The sequence below is a fragment of the Strongylocentrotus purpuratus genome, unplaced genomic scaffold, assembly GCF_000002235.5.
Source record: "Strongylocentrotus purpuratus isolate Spur 01 unplaced genomic scaffold, Spur_5.0 spur5_scaffold_17, whole genome shotgun sequence".
Lineage (NCBI taxonomy): Eukaryota > Metazoa > Echinodermata > Echinoidea > Camarodonta > Strongylocentrotidae > Strongylocentrotus > Strongylocentrotus purpuratus.
The window spans coordinates 11,699,419-11,713,976 of record NW_022145602.1 but is presented as its reverse complement, the minus strand read 5'-3'; the positions used below and the strand labels follow the sequence as shown (position 1 = coordinate 11,713,976).

Here is a 14,558-nt window from a genome sequence, read left to right as displayed (position 1 = left end):
TGAGGTCTTAAAATGCAACTGCGCACGCGCACCCTGCCAGTCTGGGTCGATCACTGCACGCACTAAGCACCGCCTACTTGCACTGCCAAGTCGTCACGCAGCAATACCTGTAAACATACACTAACAATAAACCGATCACATTATTGCTAAAAAAGAGAACAGTTTGGGGAAAACCGCGGTATATGAACTTGATCGAGTTTCCATGAAAATTAAGGTTGCGCGCATCCGGGTAGGTTATTTAATCATTAATGTTATTGACACGCTCTCAGTTTAAAAGCCAGTGTTAATAAAACCTTGCTCGTTTTATAACACTCAGCGATCTTCTCTGCGATCAGACCCATAGTTTTGTTTGAATCAAAGCAGATACCGTACAGTCTATGCTCTTAAGCTGTGGTTGCACTAACAGGCCTTCAAGACTAAACAGCCCAAAAGATTGAAGTGTTATCTAAAACATGTCGGCATTGAAGAGAAGCCCCCGAAATGTCCGCAGTCCGCGCAGCACAGCGGCCATGGTCAAACACCTGCCGTCTGCGGTGGCCGCCTTACTACAGTCGGGCAAGGGGCCGGCAAAGTTGACCAACGTCGACTCCCCGGACGGGGTAAAGGCGATGCCCTTAGCCGACTGGCTATGGGACAAAAGTCAGGTGCAGGCGCAGGCGGCACTCGACACTGACTTCATCCAGGGCATCAAGAGTGGTCTTCTGGATCCCACCAACTACGGTGAGTTCTTTTATTTGGGTGACTAAGGCCACTTTTCTGTAGGGCATATTCCTATATTACAGCACCAGAAGGGATTACACCACACAGCGAGGTCACTGACAGGTGGCTATCTCATTGAATCAGCTCTCAACTAACGTAAGAAAAAGAGGATCATGGGGGACCAACAGGCACCGATTGGGGAATCTATATTCTTAAATTGTTATTATAAGATAATAAATAATAAGTACAGTGTATTTCTTTCGGTCAAAAATATTGTTAACGTTATTTACCGTTAGTGAGAACGCATTAACTAAAAATCTATTCAGGGTTGACGCTTTGCATAACCTACAACCAGATTAAAACCAATTGCTCACTCTTCTCACCATAAACAAAGCTATATCCCACATTTAATCCACCAGGTGGCTACACAGTTCAGGACGCCGTGTACTGCCATAATGCCACTGACTACTATGGGATCGCTGAGTGTAGAGCCACCGATGAAGACCTAAAGGAATTCATTGCCGCACGCGTGAAAAGTTACGCTTCGTAAGTGTTTGGTTAAAATAATATGGGTGTGGGTGGGTGGTGGTGTGATTGATCGTTTGATTGATCGATCAATTGATCGCTTTATTTTTTTTTTTTATGGTCAGTTTTTATTCTTTTCTCTCTTGAAACAAATTATAATCATAGTACAAATTGCAATCATCATAACTCTCACTGCAAATGTGATGACATTATAAATCAGTATAAATTTTTGTCTTACAAACGGCTTCAAAAGAAACTTACATAGTTAGTTCCTATACATCATATTTGAAACAAAAATTCATATTTTCAAAGAAAACATATGCAGTTGTATAATCCAATTTTTTTTTGTTTTAACAATGTAGCAACTTATACTTCTTTTTATACTGTTGTCCTGAGAGAAAAGTTTTCTCTTTTTGTTAACCCTACCCTACCCGACCTCTCCCTTATCCCCATTCCCCCCCCCCCCCTCTTAACCGGTGGACGACTGGCTCTGGGTTCCTTATTGTTTGTCTAATACTCAGGTTTTCCCATTTAGAAAAATGAATAGTGAGAGTTCCCCTCATTGCTGCCAATTTCCTTTCTTCTACTTTATCCCCTATTATACTATTCTTTATTTCATTAAAAGAGGGTGGTTTTTTAAGTTCTCTATTTCTATAAATCAGATATTTAACAAGAATTAAAACATGATTCATTAATTGATATTTTCCTTTATTTCTCTCCTCTTTCCCATACAGAATTTCCTCCAAACTACAGTTATGTATTTCAAAGTCTAAAAATCTCGTGCACATTTCCCACACTGATTGTGCAAATTCACAAGTATAGAATAAATGTTTATATGTTTCTTCATCTTTTTCGCAAAATGAGCATAAGTTAGTCGAGACAAGACCAAAACGGAAGAGGTGATGGTTTGTATATAATATATTATGTATAAGTTTGAACTGAAACTCTCTTAATCGACTGTTAAGTGTACACTGTCTTAGTCTTAAAAATATGTTTTCTATTTCCTTACAGGAAAAACCATAGTTCCTTCCAATTCTCTCAAAAACCAAAGGTTTAAAATCATCTTTCTTTATTAATTGTACATAAATTTGTTTTGATTTTAAATCAGCTATATTAGTTGTTTTCTTCCCCAAAGTGAAATCAGTTCCAGAATTATTTTTTTCTTCTCCCTTTCTAAAATTATTTTTCCAACAAACTGGTAAACAGGTATAAAAGTGCTTGATCTTTTCAATTTCATTTACTTCAACACCTAAATCGATAAAATGCCTGTCACTTTTTAGTTTACCATCGTTTTCCAGAATATGTTTTAATTTGTAAATTCCTTTGTCATACAACCTCTTATCGTATATACAACTTCCTTTATATCGAATAAGTTTATTATTAAAAATTACCACATCACCAATGTCTATACTCCTTATATGTCTCGTATTCACCCAATCTTCTAATAAATCCTTATAAAATTGTGGAGCTGTCACTTTTAATAAACTTGGTATATAGTCACATGAAAATATCAAATCTCCACCCACGTGTTCAGTGACAAAGTTAAAATATTGTTTCCATTTCATGTCTTCATCTTTTTTTAGAAGTTTTTGAATCCACATAATTCGCTGCGATTTAACTTGTGCAGAAAAATTTAACATCTTTAACCCCCCTTGGTTATAGTCTAAGAACATGGTGTTTCTATTGATTTTATCTGTTTTTCCTTTCCATATGAAATCAAAAGTTAATTCATCCAGTGAATCATAAACCCATTTTGGAACAGGAGTAAGTGACGCCCGATAAAGAACTTTAGAATAAATGTGCACTTTCAATAGTTGAATCTTACCCATAAGTGTTAAATCCCTTTGCTTCCAAAAATTTAAAAGTGTTTTTATTTTACTTAAGATTTCTTTATAATTTAGATCTTCTTTCTTGTGTTCATCGAGGGAAAAGAAAATCCCTAAAACCTTAAGAAAGTCAACTATTTCGCCAAAAGCAAAATCACAATCTAAACGTTGACATGAACCTAACCTTAATATTTTAGTCTTGTCGTTGTTTATTTTCAGTCCAGAAATTTTTTCGAAATCTGCAAATAATACTTTTAACCTATTAATTGATTTTTTATTGCGAACAAAAATTGTCATATCATCCGCATAAAGTACTAGTTTAGTTTCCTTATCTCCAAAATTAATTCCGTCCACCAATTTATCTATTCGTAATTTGTGTGCCATTACTTCAATACACAAGATAAAGAGGTACGGAGAAAGAGGGTCTCCCTGTCTTACTCCCCTTTCTACTTTGAAATAACCAGTGGACCCTCCTTCATTTAATACACAACTTAGAGTGTTCATGTATAAAACTTTAACCCACTTTTGAAAGGACGGACCGAAACCAAATGACGACAGAACTTTTTGAAGAAATTGATGTGAAATTGAGTCAAAAGCTTTTTCGAAGTCTACAGCTAACAAAAAACCAGATAAATTGTAACGGGATGTATGAAAAATAATATCATCTATAATGCGAATGGCCTCACCAATATTCCTCCCTTTCATGTAGCCCACCTGATCTCCCATAATGATCTCATTTAATACTTTCTTGATTCGCTTAGCCAAAATTTTTGTTAAGATTTTATAATCGACATTAAGAAGGGAAATGGGTCTATAATTTTTCAGTGAAAAGGGATCTTTCCCATCTTTAGCGATTAACGTAATTACAGCTTGTTTTTGAGACGATGCTAATTCTCCTAATCTATATGCTTCATTCAAGGCATCTTTAACTAAATCTCCAATATTCGGCCAAAAGGTACGATAAAATTCTGAAGAAAAACCGTCATTTCCAGGTGATTTGTTCTGTTTTAATTCTTTTAAGATTTCTAGGCATTCTTTATTACTTATAGATCCTTCACAGTATTCTCGAGATTTTTCAGTCAATTTCGGTAAACCTTGAAAGAAACTATTATAACAATTATCCGAGCACTCGTACTCTACTTTACTGTACAACATGCTGTAAAACTTCCGGATTTCTTCAGTTATCCTTTTTTCATCGCAGCAAATAGCACCATCTGAGGTTTTAATTTTTTTAATAGTACTCTTTCTTTTGTTATTTTGCATTAATTGATTGAAATAACGCGAATCCCTTTCTCCGCTTTCGTACCACGAGGCTCGTGATCGAATCCTAATTCCTTCATTTACATAGCTATAAACTTCCTTTAATTTCTTTTTTGTATTTTCCAATTTTTCTAAAGTATCTGCATTAGTGCTTTCCGTCAATTGTTGTTCTAAACATTGTATTTCTTTTTCTAAATCTGTTCTTATTGTTCTTCTTTGATCAGCCAATTTTTTTGAAAATTTTTGTGTAAAGCTCCGAATTTTCATTTTTAAAAAATCCCATAACAACCTTTTGTCTTTTATTTTAGTTTGCAATTCGTTTTTTAATTGACAAATTTTCTTTTTTAACTCTCTAACATAATCTTCATTTTCACATAAACTATTATTGAATTTCCAATATGACCCTTTTCTTCCATTCGTTTTATTGACTGTTTTGTCAAATAAACGTAAAAATATTGAATGATGATCAGGGGCAACAGATGGAATTATATCGCACTTCATAACCATTTCCTCTAGACATTCTGATATTATCCAGTAATCTAGTCTACTTTGCATAAAGGGATTGTTTTGCATATAAGTGAATTGCCTTTTTAAAGAATGCCTACATCTCCAAATATCCAAAAGCTGCAAATCTTCCATGAATTTTTCAAATTCTCGATTAAATCTTTTCGAAATCCTGTTTAAAGATTTCCCGTTATAATCAAATTCAATGTCCCTAATCATGTTAAAATCACCACCTATTATAACCGGGTAGTTATCTTTATTTAACTTAGCCAGATTATTGCGTAATTTTCGAAGAAATTGCAATTGATCACTCTCAAAATTTCTTGTTGGAAAATACACATTGCCTAAAATCAACCTAACACCTTGAAACTTACAGTCTATAAAAATATATCTACCCTCACTGTCTTTTAAGACTTGCAATATCTCAATATCTATCCTCGGCGCAATCAAAACGAGAACTCCTTTACTGTGATTAGAACCATGACTAAAATAAGTAGAACCCTCCCACATTGAAGCCCACTTGTCCTCACAATCGCTAGTACTAAATGTTTCTTGTAGGAAAACAATGTCCGCCCCTTTATCTTTACACCAGAAAAATATGCGTTCCCTTTTATCTCTGTCCCTGATCCCTTTCACGTTGAGGGAGAACAATTTACAATTAATCAGAACATCCATAACCTATCACACACAAGAAAATTTAACCCAGTCCCAGAGCCAATCCCCCACCTTAAAGGACCCCACGAAAAGCAAGAACGAAACCCCGTCATCTGGGAAAGAAACTGATACATGTAAGGCATGCAATATTGCAGCTCCCCCGCCCCACCCCTCCCACTCTAAAAATTTCTATTTGAAGGTAACATTCCCGAAAATAAGGCTATAAAGGATTATGTACCCTCTCCACATTGAAGGTGCTATAATAGCCTGACTTACAGAATACACAAAATAAATGCTTCCTTGCAATTATAAAAAAAAAAACATGTCATGTACGAAAATCTTTGAAGGCTCTTGAATCTATTAATCACAAATTGATTAAGTATTCAGGAGTAAATTACATTTCAATAATCAACATATAAAAAGGGAACATCCTTAATAATCACAGGGTTGTAAACCAGTATCTTCCCATATAATAGCTTAACTACCAAGTAAATACCAACATGAAAAACATGCAGCTGGTAAGTACACCTGGGAACAACCAATACTCTCCGAAGCTACATCTTATCTTCTCTTATTAAGGAGTGATGCATTTCACCAACAGTCTCACAATAATAACTACAGACCCTTGGAATTTGCATGCATATTAAAAAAAAAAAATTTAAACAAAAAGATGACATTCTTGAGACGCATGTAGTTCGAAGCTTAAATACTTCTCAAACATAAGGAAATTTGACTTGGCAACAGCCCTGAAAAAAAAATGAAGCAATTATTTGACTAAGAATAAGAGTTATCCATTTACATTCCAATACTCTCCGAAGCTACATCTTTTCTTCTCTTATTAAGGAGTGATGTATTTCACCCAATCAACAGTCTCACAATAGAAACTACAGACTCTTGGAATTTGCATGCATATAAAAAAAGTTTTTTTTTAAACAAAAAGATGACATTCTTGAGACGCATGTAGTTCGAAGCTTAAATACTTCTCAAACATAAGGAAATTTGACCTGGCAACAGCCCTGAAAAAAAAAATGAAGCAATTATTTGACTAAGAATAAGAGTTATCCATTTACATTCCAATACTCTCCGAAGCTACATCTTTTCTTCTCTTATTAAGGAGTGATGCATTTCACCAACAGTCTCACAATAATAACTACAGACCCTTGGAATTTGCATGCATATAAAAAAAAAAAAATTAAACAAAAAGATGACATTCTTGAGACGCATGTAGTTCGAAGCTTAAATACTTCTCAAACATAAGGAAATTTGACTTGGCAACAGCCCTGAAAGAAAAATGAAGCAATTATTTGACTAAGAATAAGAGTTATATTTACATTCCAATACTCTCCGAAGCTACATCTTTTCTTCTCTTATTAAGGAGTGATGCATTTCACCCAATCAACAGTCTCACAATAGAAACTACAGACTCTTGGAATTTGCATGCATATAAAATTTTTTTTTTTTTTTTCCCTCTCCTCTAGAACTGTCAAATAGATTTTCCATTGGGAGAACAAAAGCATTTCCAGTATGCTAATAAGTGTATTGCTTCTCGTGACATAATAGATAAGTACACCTGAAAAAAATGAAGCAATTATTTGACTAAGAATAAGAGTTATCCATTTACATTCCAATACTCTCCGAAGCTACATCTTTTCTTCTCTTATTAAGGAGTGATGCATTTCACCAACAGTCTCACAATAATAACTACAGACCCTTGGAATTTGCATGCATATAAAAAAAAAAATTTAAACGAAAAGATGACATTCTTGAGACGCATGTAGTTCGAAGCTTAAATACTTCTCAAACATAAGGAAATTTGACTTGTCAACAGCCCTGAAAAAATAATGAAGCAATTATTTGACTAAGAATAAGAGTTATCCATTTACATTCCAATACTCTCCGAAGCTACATCTTTTCTTCTCTTATTAAGGAGTGATGTATTTCACCCAATCAACAGTCTCACAATAGAAACTACAGACTCTTGGAATTTGCATGCATATAAAAAAAGTTTTTTTTTAAACAAAAAGATGACATTCTTGAGACGCATGTAGTTCGAAGCTTAAATACTTCTCAAACATAAGGAAATTTGACCTGGCAACAGCCCTGAAAAAAAAAAATGAAGCAATTATTTGACTAAGAATAAGAGTTATCCATTTACATTCCAATACTCTCCGAAGCTACATCTTTTCTTCTCTTATTAAGGAGTGATGCATTTCACCAACAGTCTCACAATAATAACTACAGACCCTTGGAATTTGCATGCATATAAAAAAAAAAATTAAACAAAAAGATGACATTCTTGAGACGCATGTAGTTCGAAGCTTAAATACTTCTCAAACATAAGGAAATTTGACTTGGCAACAGCCCTGAAAGAAAAATGAAGCAATTATTTGACTAAGAATAAGAGTTATCCATTTACATTCCAATACTCTCCGAAGCTACATCTTTTCTTCTCTTATTAAGGAGTGATGCATTTCACCCAATCAACAGTCTCACAATAGAAACTACAGACTCTTGGAATTTGCATGCATATAAAAAAAGTTTTTTTTTTTTCCCCTCTCCTCTAGAACTGTCAAATAGATTTTCCATTGGGAGAACAAAAGCATTTCCAGTATGCTAATAAGTGTATTGCTTCTCGTGACATAATAGATAAGTACACCTGAAAAAATGAAGCAATTATTTGACTAAGAATAAGAGTTATCCATTGACATTCCAATACTCTCCGAAGCTACATCTTTTCTTCTCTTATTAAGGAGTGATGCATTTCACCAACATTCTCACAATAATAACTACAGACCCTTGGAATTTGCATGCATATAAAAAAATAAAAAAAAATTTAAACAAAAAGATGACATTCTTGAGACGCATGTAGTTCGAAGCTTAAATACTCCTCAAACATAAGGAAATTTGACTTGTCAACAGCCCTGAAAAAATAATGAAGCAATTATTTGACTAAGAATAAGAGTTATCCATTTACATTCCAATACTCTCCGAAGCTACATCTTTTCTTCTCTTATTAAGGAGTGATGCATTTCACCCAATCAACAGTCTCACAATAGAAACTACAGACTCTTGGAATTTGCATGCATATAAAAAAAAAAAAAAAAAAATCTTTTTTTTTCCCGCTCCTCTAGAACTGTCAAATAGATTTTCCATTGAGAGAACGAAAGCATTTCCAGTATGCTAATAAGTGTATTGCTTCTCGTGACATAATAGATAAGTACACCTGAAAAAAAAATGAAGCAATTATTTGACTAAGAATAAGAGTTATCCATTTACATTCCAATACTCTCCGAAGCTACATCTTTTCTTCTCTTATTAAGGAGTGATGCATTTCACCAACAGTCTCACAATAATAACTACAGACCCTTGAAATTTGCATGCATATAAAAAAAAAAAAAATTTAAACAAAAAGATGACATTCTTGAGACGCATGTAGTTCGAAGCTTAAATACTTCTCAAACATAAGGAAATTTGACTTGGCAACAGTCCTGAAAAAAAAAAATGAAGCAATTATTTGACTAAGAATAAGAGTTATCCAAAACTGTTAAATACTCTCAGTTCTATATATCAATTTTGTTTTCAGACTCTCATCTTTTCTTTATCTTCTTTATCTTCTCCCTCACACTGTTCAGAGACTGCATCCTTTTCCATCATATTCCTTTACTTACAATAATATTACAATGGTTACCTATTATTAAAGCGTTGGTTAACATAACATTTCTTCACTCACGGCAGTCGATCAGACTGCAAGCTATATAAAAGACATATCAATCACAACTTATTATTGAACATGTGCCTGCCTTACGTAGCATCAAATGCAGTTAGGGGTTTAAACTAAATACCTCAAAACTGGGCACGCTGTGAGATAAACCCCAATTATCTGTATCACTTTCATAGATAGAGAGTAACTCTATACTGATATGAAACTGGCATGATAAATTTGCCAACATACTCTAGTGAGATACATTTTATGTATATCATTGGTCTTCTTTTCTTTTCAATCTCTTTTGTTTTTATAATTGTACATCTTGCATCTATGTTCCCCTAGGGGCAGACAAGAAGGGGAAAAAATATACATTTGGTCTAAAAGCTTGACCTAATATGAACTCACTGATTGATATGAACTCAAATTGATTTAAAAAAAAAATAATTTTTATATCAATCATTTCTTTTACTCTGTTTTCGTCTGCTACACAGGGACGTGGAATAAAAACCTATGAAATAGACAAAAGCTGTATATCAAATCCTATTTTCATACTCTTCAAAAGAAAACAAGTTAGCATATAGTAGACAGTTCAAGACAGAACAGTTATATGTAGTTTGCTCCTCTCTTGTCTAGTTACTTCAATGTTATCTTTCCTGTAGTTTTCCTTTTTCTTTATATAGTCTGCTTCTCTTTTCTATAATTTCTTCATCTGCATCTTTCTTGTAGCTTTTATTTTCTTCTGATAAACATCACAACATGATATCAAGCAAGTATCTACCTTATCTGAAAACAAATGCAGTTAGGGTTTCTAACTAAGTGCAACAAAACAGGGAAGTAGTGGAATATACCTCAAATTTTCTAATATCAAATCCTGTTTAAGACTCATTTTTCTTTCTTTCTTTCTTTTAAGCCTAAGTCAACCTGACATTACTCTATTCAGATGCCATTCTTGCCAACTGAAATTCACATTATATAAGACAAGCTTACCATTTTCTAGCAGGTGCCTACCTTAATTATAGCCTCAAATACGATATTGGTTCCTAAATAAATTCAACCAAAACTGTAACACCTATGAAATAGACAAAAGCTGTATATCAAATCCTATTTTCATACTCTTCAAAAGAAAACAAGTTAGCATATAGTAGACAGTTCAAGACAGAAAAGTTATATGTAGTTTGCTCCTCTCTTGTCTAGTTACTTCAATGTTATCTTTCCTGTAGTTTTCCTTTTCTTTATGTAGTCTGCTTCTCTTTTCTATAATTTCTTCATCTGCATCTTTCATGTAGCTTTTATTTTCTTCTGATAAACATCATTCATCTCTTGCTTGTACGCCTGTGATAATATTTCTTTTCAGCTTTCTTTCATTTCTATCATGTTTTCCTTTTTCAAAGATATTGTTATTGGTTCTATATCTTATTTGATGGCTTCTTACCTAATTTATTACGCAACTGGAAGTAGCTGGATTGGCCTTTCTTGATGCTCTGGCTGAGGTTGCGGCTGCTGGTCACGCTGTCCGGGAAACGGTCCGGAAGTCGGCCTGGGGGTCTGCCCGGGATTTGGTCCTCTGCATTTTTCCAAGAACTCGGCCTGCTTATCAATGGGTAAATAAACCCTATCTACGAAGAGCTTCGAAGGCTCCGTTCTGGAGAAGTAAGCCAGTTTTCCGGCTCCTCTTGCCACTTTCAGAACTTCCATCTGAGCTTTCCTTTTCTGCCTGATTCGGATTGGTAGGTCTTCTGATATATACATCTTTGAGCCTTTTAGATATTTAGCGTTGCTCATTATCAGCTCCCTATCTCCGTAATAAACAAAACGGGCCTTTATTGGCCTCGGCCGCAAAGTCGAGGCCAGTCGATGTACTCGTTGGTATTTCATTTCCTTCACCAACTCCGGGTCCATCTTCAAATGATCCTTATAGAACTTTTGCAAGGTCTTTCTAACATCTTCTCCACCAGGCCCCTCGGCTGACGCCTCTTCAGGTATACCAATAAATACCAAGTTCTCTCGGCAATTATACGCGTTCAACCTATCTATTTCCTCCTCCAAAAATTCTTTGTCATCCTTCATTTCCTTCCTTAGCGTCGGAATTGTGTCCTTAATCACTTTCTCTATGTTGTTTGCGTTAAAAGTGACTGAAGCAATGACATCAGATATTTTGGATTCTATTTGTCTCATCTCTGTTGTAATTCTGTTCTCCAGTCCACGACACTCTTCATGAATTTTGTCCCACATCTTATTCATATGGATATCCAGTTTATTTATTTATTGATCGATCAATCAATCGATCGATCTAGTGAGTGAGTGAGTAAAATACCAGCCGATCCACATAATATCCTAGGTAGATCTATGGATCCTTGCGCTCGATATCCGTAGGTACGACCTAGGCTAGTGCCGTCTCCCCGTCTTTAGTGACGCAGAATCCAAGGTTTAACCAGGGAAACTGGTCTCCGTATAGCAGCATGTACATTACGCTGATCCTTTATATACGTAGACAAACATTACAAGCGAATAATGGTGCTTGGTATTAAAGGATGCTGATTTATTTTAAATAGTCTTTCTGTTTGCATGTAGACCTATTTATTACATTTTAAAAAGACGTTGTTTGAATTCTGAGCCCGAGGGGGGGGGGGGGGGGTGGGGGGGTATAGCAGGAGTAGGCCTACCTTCGTTTTTCTGGTGTCATTTGCTAATGTTAATTGAACTTGATGGCGGCGATTTTTGTTTTGGTCTTAGCTGGGGGAGGGGGGGGGGGGGGTAGCGGGGGTGCATTGTGGTTTTAAAGGTTTTGGGTGCTTTTCCCATCACACAGTCTAGTCTATTATCCATGACAAAATGTGGGGTGGGGAGGGGGCAGTTTTGACTCACCTTTTGCTGAAAAATATGACGGAATAAACCAAAAATGCATTAAAAAGATTTGTTTTTCTAAATTTCGGGGGATGACCCCTCTAATAATTCATGGAGATGCGTCCCCCCCCCCCCTATTTGTCCTCTTGTATTGTTTTCCCTTTAAATAGGTCTTAGGTTGTCTAGCATTTTTAAAACATAGCATACTCTCTTCTTGCATTTTGTCAACATTTTAGGGGGGACGATCCAGTGATTGGACCCTCACCCCATCTCTTCCTGTAAAGGGAGTTCTATCCCCAAAATATTTCGATAGGAAGAGAAAATAAATGTGGGTCTAAAGACGAAATAATTTTGTTTAATGGGACAAATTGTAAAAGGGAAAAATAAAAGTAGGACTGATACAAAACAGTCAAGAATATTTATGTTAAATGGGCGGGAGGGGGGGGGGGGGGAGAGATTCACGGTTGCATCCCCTGTCATCCTTCTGGATTCACCCATGATGATCGTTAATATGTGTTATGCAAATATTATAAAATTATGATATTAAAGGAAATGCATATCTGTGCTATTACCAATCTATTTAATACTGGAATACTACTAAATTGTATTGTTTTTTCATCGTTATGGAATGTTTGCACAATAGTATCGTAATTGACCATATCACTTTGTTTTTCGAACGTGAATGTATATGGTATTGTTCATGACATATTGTGTTTTTACACAAACAAAAGTTTATAAAGGGCCTTTCCCCTATCCCCCTTTAATTTTTTAAAATATGCATGAGCATCTAAATGTTTGCGAACATTCCTACGATAACCAATTTTGTTCAATTTCTAACTATCATGTATATTCGAGGTCGACATGAGGTGACTTCAGGAGGCTTTAATGCAGCGCATGTAATGTGCGTGCTGGTTGTTATAATAATCGTAGACCTTTAAGTTCATTTTTATAGTCTAGAATTCCATACTCCTATGTTGTTCAAAATGTTAGTCCCTGTTATAAATAGATATCAATGTAAATAGCCACCTATTATCACAACAATCGTGCTCAGTAACCTACATGTGTGTGAAATGTGTCCCTTGTCCATCCATATTGACTCTGTAAAAACAAAAAATTAGTATACACGAACAACTTTGCGTTCGTTTGTAAAGACTACATTGTATTCTTTCATTCAGTCATGAGAAGATAACAATTTGCAAATGAAATGGATTTATCTTAAGATGAGATGAATTGAACAGTATTGTATCAACAATCATACAGCCTCACAATTATATAAAATAAATTTGGCTGACACCATAAAGCACTGATCTATACGTTTCTCTTTATTTATTTATTTTTTTTATTGTAGCGTCTTAAATTTAGACTACAAAGGCCTTTTATCGTAGTTGCACGCCCAGGCAATTTTGCGTTTTAATTTTAGATCTTGTCTTTTCAAATTAGCTTACAAATGAAAATAAGCATGTTAATAAACATTTTAAATTTTGTGTTAAGTCTTGATTTTAAAATACTTAATGTATTAAAGATATTTACCCTTAGACGCTGTCATCATTTTAGGATAATTAATACACATGCCCGTTCAGCCTGAAATCAACCGTACTCCATCAAAGACCCATAATTACAAGATATTCTACTTCATAGCACTTTTGTAGTACTCTTCGAAAGATACGTGCACCATAGGTCAACACGTGAAAATATGTTTTACAAGCCCTATTTTTGCACGAGACGAAAGGATGAATATCTTAAACTTTCAACCTTCAATTGATTTCCCAGAAATAGCGTCATAATAAACAAATTATCGTCAAATCTATGGGTGCTTTTCACGACTGGCCTGCCATAGGAAGGACCATCCCAGTAGACCGATAACCCATTAGATGGACACTTCCAACAAAAATGACAAAACTATGAATTACACGAGGGAAGATATAGGAAAATGTCGGTCTCGTGGGTTGACAGTCTAATGAACCTAAACAAATACTGTTGTCTGGTCAAAGAGCTCGACAACCGCGGTTGGCCTTAGTGCATGACGGTTTCGAGCTGCATCCGCGTAATACGAATGATTTTTAAGCTTTATAAAAGTTTATATTGTTATTTTATCACAAATTATTTTATAGAAAATATTAAGGGAAATAATAGGGGAAGGGAGGGGAGGGAGGAGGATGGAGGGCAAGCCAATGCGAAAAAAACAGTATACAACCCCCTCCTACACCCCTACTCAACTGCCCTATTCATTCTATTACTTACATTTAATTAACTTTGTGACACATGCCCCCCCCCCCGGGCACCTTTCTCCGCCTCACAGTGGTGACACAAATCCTTACAAATTGGAGAGCGAAAAAACATTTTGGAGGAAGAGGGAAAGTGGAAATATAACACGGTACGACCTCTCTCAAACCTCCCTACTTCCCTAGCATTTCCTTGTGCGAAACTCGCCTTATACACCGCCCACCCCCTCCCCACTCCATATAGAGGCGTTAAAACGTTTTCAAAGAGGAGAGTGGTAAAGCAAGGAAAAGAAGACGCAAAGAAATAAAGAGAAAGGG

At 35.3% G+C, this 14,558-nt stretch overlaps 1 protein-coding gene across 1 annotated transcript in view; it reads left to right on the top strand.

The window, feature by feature from the left end:
* The first annotated feature begins 277 nt into the window (after positions 1-277).
* LOC100893025 overlaps positions 278-14,558 on the top strand; it is a 29,255-nt gene continuing 14,974 nt past the window's right edge. Inside the window, exons 1-2 of the mRNA XM_003730443.3 lie at positions 278-720; positions 1,119-1,245. Of these exons, the coding sequence (XP_003730491.2) occupies positions 453-720; positions 1,119-1,245 (395 nt within the window). The 5' untranslated portion in view covers positions 278-452. The remainder of the gene's footprint in view (positions 721-1,118; positions 1,246-14,558) is intronic.